The following is a 9,009-nucleotide window of genomic DNA, read 5'->3' as shown; positions in this document are numbered from 1 at the left end:
ATGTTTCTTCTGATTCAGTGTTTTTATTTATCTATCAGTTTCTCCAAAAAAACTGATTCATTTCCATTTTTTAAAGTCTCTGAGTGAAAGTCATCACTAATATTAACAGATAACACTGGAGAATGGCCTCATATCACAAGGGACTAATGTAATATATTTCAAAGAAGTAGCTGTGAACATTACGGTGCCCTGAGAAGATGCCATTACTTGTATAGTTGCTGTCTCACTAGAGGAAAGTGAAGTAGCTGCATGTGATTAGCTGGTTCAGGGAAATTAGAAATGAAAGTGACCTACTAGATCTTCTTCCCTGGCCATTATAGGATTGTTCCCTCTAGTACTTTTGTTTATAAATGTCTCCAAAGAAAGGTCTTCTATCAATTCTCTTGGGAAACCATTCTACAGTTCAATTGATCTCATAGTTAGGAACGTAGTCTAGAAATTAGCCTAGCTAAGTTGCTGTAAAGCTGTGGGAACTAGAATCAGACTCTGCAGAGCCTAAGATAGCTGACATTCCCACAGTGCTACCGAGATACCATGAGGAGCTCCAGCCAGGGAGTACTGTGGAGAAGGTGCCACAGGAAGTACTTCCCAAGGGACCCAGAGTGACCCTGATGCCCTCTGATTTACCATCTACCCTATGTAACCCTGGAGGGTACCCCAGGGAGTTGTCTGGTCAACAACAAAGACTTAGGGCCTACTACGACTTCAGATCCCATCTCCTGATCTCTGGTCTCCGATCCCAGTTTGACTCTGACCCTGGTTCTTGCCTGATACCACCACTGGTCTCTGACTCCAGCCTGACTCTGAACTTGATTCCAGCCTTGTACTATCTCTGGTCTCTGACTCCAGCCTGACTTTGACCCTGACTCTAGTGATTCTTCTGACTCCTGTTCATCGAGTACTGTCCCTGACATGTGGACCATAGCCCAGCTGTGACCACTAGGTCAGCCCGCCTATGCTCTGGTCCCTTACAGTTGCACTGTGCTAGTACCCAGTACAAAGTGACAGCAAAGCCAGGCTAGCTGGCCAGTGGAGGATTCCTCCGGCCCAGTACCTTCTACACCACCACCCCTATTACAGTTCCCAGAGTAGAGGGCATGGTCTGGGCCAAGACAAATTGTCATGGTAATCCCTACTTTCTGGGTCACCTTAGGGGTAAGTAACAATTGAGGTACAGTAGAGTAATCCAGACACTAGCTTAGCATCCAGGAAGCATAAAGTTGGCTTAAAACCTTTGTCCCTCCTTAGACTATGTCAAGCTTAGTTCAGACATAGCTCAGGGTCTGACCCATTCAATCTAAATCTTCCTTAGTTTCATCCAGTTAACATTACATTACGCCCCTTTAGTCCCATCACATGCATGTAAAACACACATACACAGAAGAATCACTCCCACCTACTACTGAAATGCAGGCATCTCTGGGCAGAATTTGACAGCTGTTAAATTACACTAACAAATCCAGTCTTAAAGTGGAAAAATGCCACATCTAATTCCAACTACTGGGGTAATTACAGAAAACAGAACACACACAGACTGGAATTTGGCCAACACATTGGGGCTAGCACCCTATCATGAAAGTGTCACGGGTTTTTTAATGGCTGCGAGTAGTCAGGGCTGTGGTTTTCAGAATTCTCTTTAAAAGATATATGCCACTGTCTAAGCTTATGGAAAATAGCTGTTCCTTTAGTTATGCTGGCTTGTAATTTGTGTGATAATTACTGCTAACCAGTTGTGAATAGTAGTCCCCAAGGGTTCCCTCCTGCAGTAATGGGTATCAGAGAAATGCCATCCAGTTAAGGGCCTTGCTTCGCTTGGCCATTATATGTAAATATACTGCTGTCTCCAGGGAAGTTATCTGTAGTCTGGCTGCACACACAAAATGAATATTTACCACTTTCATTCCTGTAATTTACCACTGCGAATGTGGTATTTCCCGTGTTTAATGCAAGCACTGTGAATGCCACAGTAAAGGTAAACATGCCAATTGTTAAATAGCACCCTGTGAAGTTGTATTCTGTTACACTACGTATAGCTTTATAAAAGTGACAAGGTATGATTCAATGAATAATTTAAATTTCAAAGGCATTACTATTATTTTTAGTGCAGTAACACCTCAGAGCCTTTGGCATAGCCCAGGACCCCATTGTGCAAACATGGTCCCTGCATGCAGAAAAGTTAGAATGTGTCCCCTCAAAATATTAATGGTTAAGTTTGTTTTATAACAATATCTGCATTCACACACTAAGAGATTTAAAGAGACAGAAAGTGACTTGAAATATAGCCATATACCAGCATAAACAGATGAAAATCACAGTTGCCAACTTTCGCAATGAGCCAAATATCAAGCTAATCCCATTTCAAAACAAGGCCAAAACAAGCCAATCCCTAAGAACCTCGACACTCTATGTGACTAGATTCCCCCCGGCATGCAGTCTGAGACTGTGGTGGGCCCACTGTGCACCCCAGACTCTCTCCCCACCCTTGTCCCTGCTAGCTCCTTGCCCCTGCTTGCCAGGAGCCGATCAGAAAAAAAGAGCAACAAGCTACAAGCCAAACAAGCAACAAGCCAAAAAGTAACCAACAAGCAACTCACAAGCCAATTAAGCCAAAAAACAAGCCAAATTTCTGCGTTTTTTTTAATGGGTTTGGCATGTCTGATGAAAATCAGTAATTTAATGGGACATTTTTCCTACCTCTATTTTCATGGGTTGCTGTTTTTGTTTTATAAAACTGTTTATTGTTTTCTTTGACTTGTCAACTTGAAGGCTGAGCTAAGGTCAAGCTCCAGTAACAACTAAACAATGCAAAGAAGTGTAAATAGGCCATGTTGTGTGATTGGCCAAAAGGTGCTTAGCTCCTTTACATGCCAAAGAATGACAAAGCGATTCACACCAAGAAGGAAATACTTTGAGAACTAAAGTGAGTTCAGCTTGGAGGGGAAGCAACAATATGGAGTAACATAATCTGATCTGAATAAAGGAGAAGATGGCATTTTTTGTACTATGGACAGGTAATAAGTCTTCCAACATAAGGTACATATTACAGTATAACTAATTCTACTCTACCTAATTCTACACTAATTCTACCAATGTGATATATACCATCATATGCCAGCAATGCCCCTCTGCCATGTACATTGGCCAAACTGGACAGTCTCTACACAAAAGAATAAATGGACACAAATCAGATGTCAAGAATTATAACATTCAAAAACCAGTCGGAGAGCACTTCAACCTCCCTGGACACTCAATAACAGATTTAAAAGTGGCAATTCTTCAATAAAAAAATTTCAAAAACAGACTCCAACAAGAAACTGCAGAACTGGAATTAATTTGCAAACTGGACACCATCAAATTAGGCCTGAATAAAGACTGGGAGTGGATGGGTCACTACAAAAACTAAAAACTAATTTCCCCATGCTAATTTCCCCCTACTGTTACTCACACTTTCTTGTCAACTGTTTGAAATGAGCCACCCTGATTACCACTACAAAAGTGATTTTTCATCCTGTTGATAATACCCCACTTTAATTAAATTGTCTCATTAGAACTAACCCCCCACTTGGTAAGGCAACTCCCATCTTTTCATGTACTGTTATATACATCTTCCTACTGTATTTTCCACTCCTTGCATTTGATGAACTGGGTTTTAGCCCACAAAAGCTTATGACCAAATACATTTGTTAGTCTCTAAGGTGCCACAAGTACTCCTTGTTCTTTTTAATTCTACTCTATTCATAAAGGCATTATTATACTGCAGTCATTAATGTAGCATCTGAGCATCTTCCAGTAGTGCATTAAGCAATGTGATTAAAATCTATCATATGTTGTTTGTTCTCCCCTTCTCTCTCTAGGGAGAGAAGTGTGCGCAGTGTGTGTCTCATTTGTTTTTTTTTTTTAAATGTATATTTATGTTAGAGAAGACAGGGTTGAAGAAATGTGCCTTGCACTTGGAGTAGAAAGAGGAGAGGTTTGTGATGACCCCTACTTCCTCGGGGATTCATTCCACAATCTCAGACTGGCAGCCAAAAAAGTTACATCTCCAAGGTAACAGTGATTCACTGTACTATGCAACAATAGTGAACAACGTAAAGATTTTTCTTTTACAACCCCTTTGCTAAGCATAGGGAAAAATGCTCAAACATGAATGCATATCATTCAAGAAAAGATACCACCACTTGGTTCTGTCTTATGCGCATTACACAGCTCAGCTGCATTTTGTTACTCTAACGCTATTACTGAAAAATACATGGAAGCAGATTCTGATAACCTAACTCATCTTGAATAGAATCTGTCTGTAACTTAGTCCCTATTAAGTTCAATGACTACTTGTGGCATAAGTAGCCTGGAGTAAAAGTACTAGAATCAGGACGATAATCATAACCAGTGAGAAGTTTAATCATATCTTGCATGAACACAGCTTACTATATAGTCTTTAAAAGGCTACACTATTCTCTGTGGCTATTTCTTTGCAAGATACAAATATTAATTTTCTAATCTTGGAATGCATGTGCCAGTGGCTTTACTTTTATCCTCTGCCAGTCTAAACTTTAATTATAGATGTTGACAAAGAGAGAGAGAGATATATATATACACATTTAACATTCCAGAAATAATGCTTATCCTTGTCACCAGATAGACCATGAGATCTTGAATTAGTACTAATAACTTTTGCATTAAGATATTACTTTGAGAAACACCAGAACCTTGCTACAATAGTGTGGTTATTTGTATTAGGAGTTCAGACAGATGAATTTGCCAGTACAAATCACTGATTACCCTCATTCTATCTTTTGCTGTAATATATTTTTTAATGTCTTTAATTATATTTTTCAACCACAAATTCACCTTCAAGAATGTGAAGATGTTTACTTGATTGAAAAAGCATTTTCTTTTTCCTTGAATAAACCTTGTGCTTTTTAAGTGCCACACGTCAAAAACTGTACTCATTGTACTTTCAAAGTCACTTTGGTGCAAAGCAATAATACATGCATTTTTGCTAGTACATTATTAGATAAGGAAAAGGAATGTTGGCATTTACTGAAACTTAAACCAGAAGATTTATAAAATTAATCAGATATGAGTCGCTTGCATTACAATTAATTGTATCAGAAAATGTGCTTAATTACGGCATATGTTCCAACAAGGTGGCCACTATCATCCACAAATTTTATTTAGTAGGCAGTATCAAATTGTGTGATGGACAATACCCATACATTTCATTTCCCATGCATGGCTGAGGAATTTGTTGTCTTTCTTAAACTTGTGTACTTGGACACAATGTGGGATAGAGTGTGATTCATTTCTTAGCATTATAAAACTGCACCTGTCTTAGGTGGACATTTTACCCTATTTCCAGTCCTAAAACACAGTTGCAAATGGAAAACACTAAAATGACTCACACTCGTTCATGCCTCTTTCACACAATGTCATTTAGTAACTATTCTTTTGGTTTTGTTGTGTTATAATAAACGCTATCAGGCACAGAAAAGAGGTAGGATAGCATGAAATTTCCATGTATAATTTGAGCAGGCTGCACAGTCAGTATGCCTTAGAATTGAGTAGCTACAACTCCAGCTGTAAGTGCAATGTAGCTTATTGTTAATTACCAGTTTTAAAAAATACTTGGTACTTATGGACTACCTTTCATTCAAAAGTCTCAAAGTAATACACAAAGATTAACTAAAGCTCGTGACACCACTGTGAGGGAGGCTTTATATCCATATTGCAGATTGGGAGCGAGGCTGAAAACAAGTGAAGGAACTTGTTCAGGGTCACACAGTGAGTCATCATCAGAGACAGAAACAGGCCCTGGATTCCTGGGCCCCAATTCAGCAAGGTACATGCCCAGCTTTCAGCACATGAATAGTTCCACTGAAGTCAAAGGGACTGTTCATGTGCTAAAGATACCAAGCATCTTGCTGAGTTGGGGACCGAATGCCTAGCTACTTGCACTACACTGACTACAGATCCATCAGGAGACATTGGGAGAGTTAAAACTATCTTAATTATGAAGAAACTTACATTGAAAAATATTGAGTGAGGATTCGGCATGACCCGAATAACATAACTCATAGAATTTGAGACCGTGATTTCTGCATTGGGTCCATAACTCCTGGTTGAACTATAGCACATCTTTTAGGAAGACCTCTAATCTTGATTTAAAGAGTTCAGGTGACAGAGAATCTACCACATCCCTAGGTAAGCTGTTCCAGTTTTTTACTGTTAAAAATATTCACCTTATTTCTAGTCTGAATTTATGTAGCTTCAGTTTCTAGCTATCCGATCTACTTATGTCTATATCTGCTAGATTAAAAAAACCCCATTAATTGGTATTACAAAGAAAATATCAGCTATGGAGGCATACATATCAACAGAGATAAACAAAACAGAGAAGAGTAGTGAAATGGCATATATTGGGAACTGTTAGCCAGAACTATAGCCCTGCAAACCTGTGATCCTGAAAGCTTTAGGCAAATAAATGTTCATGTACAAAACTCCCTTATTGTCTGTTTTGTATGGATGTTACATACAGTCATGAAAACAAATGGCTCACTGCTTAACACAGGAATGCCAGTGGGGAAAAAGGGGAGAGATTGTGCAAGTGTGTGTGTCCCCACATGCACAGCGGTGACTTGTGTGGCCTTCAGCAAGTCACTAAATCTTCCTGTATCTCATGTTCTTCATTTGTAGTACAGGGATAATAGCTACCTATAGCACTGGGGTTACAGGAAAGCTTAATGCATTATGGTTTATAAAGAGTACTCCTGGGAGAATTCTGTGCCACTGCGCATGTGCAGAATTCATGTGTCCTGCAGATTTTTTTTTCTCTGCAGAAAATACATTCTGCTGGAGAGGCTCTGCTATTATGCCTTTTGCCCACCAAGGGCTTCTGTGGCACCAGAGCAGAGGCAGCAGGCTCACCACTCACTGGCCATAGCAGTCAGCAGTTGATAGGGAGAGAGCAGAGGTTGCGTCCCTCATAGTACCCTGCCTCCGGGGCCAGGAAAAACAGAATGGTCACATGGGGCTGCTTGGGGGGTCACATAGACTGGAGTTCAGAAGGGGTAGTGGGGGGACAATCTGGGACAGGCGCTGAATGGGAGTGGGGGTGGAGGGACGCTGCGAGGTGGGGGTGGCTGAGTGGGGGTGCAGGGACACATGGGGACAGGGGCAGATGTGTCTGACTGATTGGGAAAGACTAGGGGTCAGCCAGGATCTACATGGGGGAGGCTCCCCAACAGTCCCTCCCCTACAAAAAAACTGTTCCAATCTTCTCCCACCCACACCCAACAACCCTCCAGGTTCACTCCCAGGCTCCTTCCCAGAAATTACTTCCCTCAGCTCCTCTTGTTCCTCCGGGTTCCCAAAGCCTGTGCACTGCTTCTGAAATACATTTCTGTATTGTAGATTAAATGAATTATTCCTCAGAGTTCTGTATGAATATGCCTAGTAAGGGAACTATTTGTCAAAAAACATTTCCTGAATCTTTTTTGTCTGTATAGTTACATACTTGTTGACAGGTATTTTGAAATAAATTACCAAAATAATTGAAACTGGTGTGTTTATATTGTGTTATTTTGACAAATAAGATATGCAGAATTTTGTAGAATTTTAAAATATTGTGCGCATGATTTTTAATCTTTTTGGTGCAGAATTTTTTATGTATTGAGGCAGAATTCTCCCAGGAGTAAAAGCTTTGAGATCCACGGGTGGTAGGCAGTGTATGAATGAAAAATATTATTTAATAATTCCATCATATTTTCATACCAATATTGTTGACTGGGAAAACTTCTGATGGTGTATTATTCAATATTTGCATCTCAAAGATACCAGTTATTTTGAACACTTATGAAAACACAAGGTTTTTTTTTCCAGAAACCACCTAAATGTCCCCATTAGGTATCTTCATACCTTCATACAAAAGCCTTGTAAATGCCACTTACTTTTTTGTCTTTGTTGTATCTGTGGAAAATCTCTTGTGCTCTTTCTTCACCACCATCAGTAAACAACATAATGATCTTATTGCAATTAGCTCTAGAGCCACTGTGCTGTAAGAGATTCAAAGAGAAGTATGCCTTTAGTTCTGGCTCTCAAAAAAAAATGCAGAAGTGTAATATAGTTCCCAGAAACATAGTTCAGCTCTGAAGGGCAAGGAATGCCTCATTTTTATGCATTGTGCAGAGGAAAGCACATTATTTAAGTATTAATGGGTTAAAACCTGACCTCACTGGATATGTTTACACTTCAATAAAACAGCCCCCCTGGCAGGCCCTGGTCAGCTGACTGGGGCTCGTGGGGCTTGGGCTGAGGGGCTACAAAACAGCAGTGTAGAACTTCCAGCTTGGGCTGGAGGGAGGCTCTAGGACCCAGCAATGGAGAATGTCAAAGCTTCTGCTGACCTCAATGGAGCTAGGATTTCACCCAATAAGTGTGTGTCCAATATAGTATTTCTAAGTATATATCCTGCTTTTTGTCACCAAGATATTAGTATTATTAGTGCATCAGTTCTGAAAGAAACTTTCCTTCACCCTTTAAGAGCCAAATTATGGTACACCTCAGATCTGACCAAAAGCAACATTGTGGTAATCAGGTATGTTCCACCCAAAGAAGCATAAGGGACCTGCATGGAATAGGGTTGTTTGGAGTGGAGGTAAATTGCATATTTGTTAAAACAGAACATGCAGATCAAATCCTGCTGCCAAATTCTATTCATTGGATGCCTGAATGTGACTCAGACAGTGGATATCTTGCATATGCAATTCAAAAAAGAGGACATTTTCACTCTCTCCTTCAGTTTTACTCGACCAGACTCCCTCCTTCCTCCCACGCTCTGGAAATTTGAAGCCAAATTTCCAGAAGTGGCCACTGATGCTTCAACTCATAGGAGTGCAATCTCAGACACTCTGAGTGTCTCAAGTTGGGATCCCAAGTGCTGAGACAGTCAAACTCTCTGGCCACTAATTCGGTCCTTAAACTGAAGATCTGAGGTAAATAAATTACCACTCA

General features: G+C 40.2%; 1 protein-coding gene across 5 annotated transcripts in view; it reads right to left on the bottom strand.

Moving 5' to 3' along the window:
- Window positions 1–9,009, bottom strand: part of CACNA2D1 (calcium voltage-gated channel auxiliary subunit alpha2delta 1) — a 658,640-nt gene that overhangs the window by 108,392 nt on the left and 541,239 nt on the right. For all 5 annotated transcript variants that reach the window (XM_026648660.2, XM_026648662.2, XM_026648663.2 and 2 more), the window contains one exon: window positions 7,947–8,051. In XM_026648660.2, the coding sequence (XP_026504445.1) occupies window positions 7,947–8,051 (105 nt within the window). The remainder of the gene's footprint in view (window positions 1–7,946; window positions 8,052–9,009) is intronic.

Source organism: Terrapene carolina, unplaced genomic scaffold (genome assembly GCF_002925995.2).
Source record: "Terrapene carolina triunguis isolate 2854851 unplaced genomic scaffold, T_m_triunguis-2.0 Scaffold68, whole genome shotgun sequence".
Taxonomy (NCBI): domain Eukaryota; kingdom Metazoa; phylum Chordata; order Testudines; family Emydidae; genus Terrapene; species Terrapene triunguis.
This window is presented reverse-complemented; position numbering and strand designations above follow the sequence as displayed.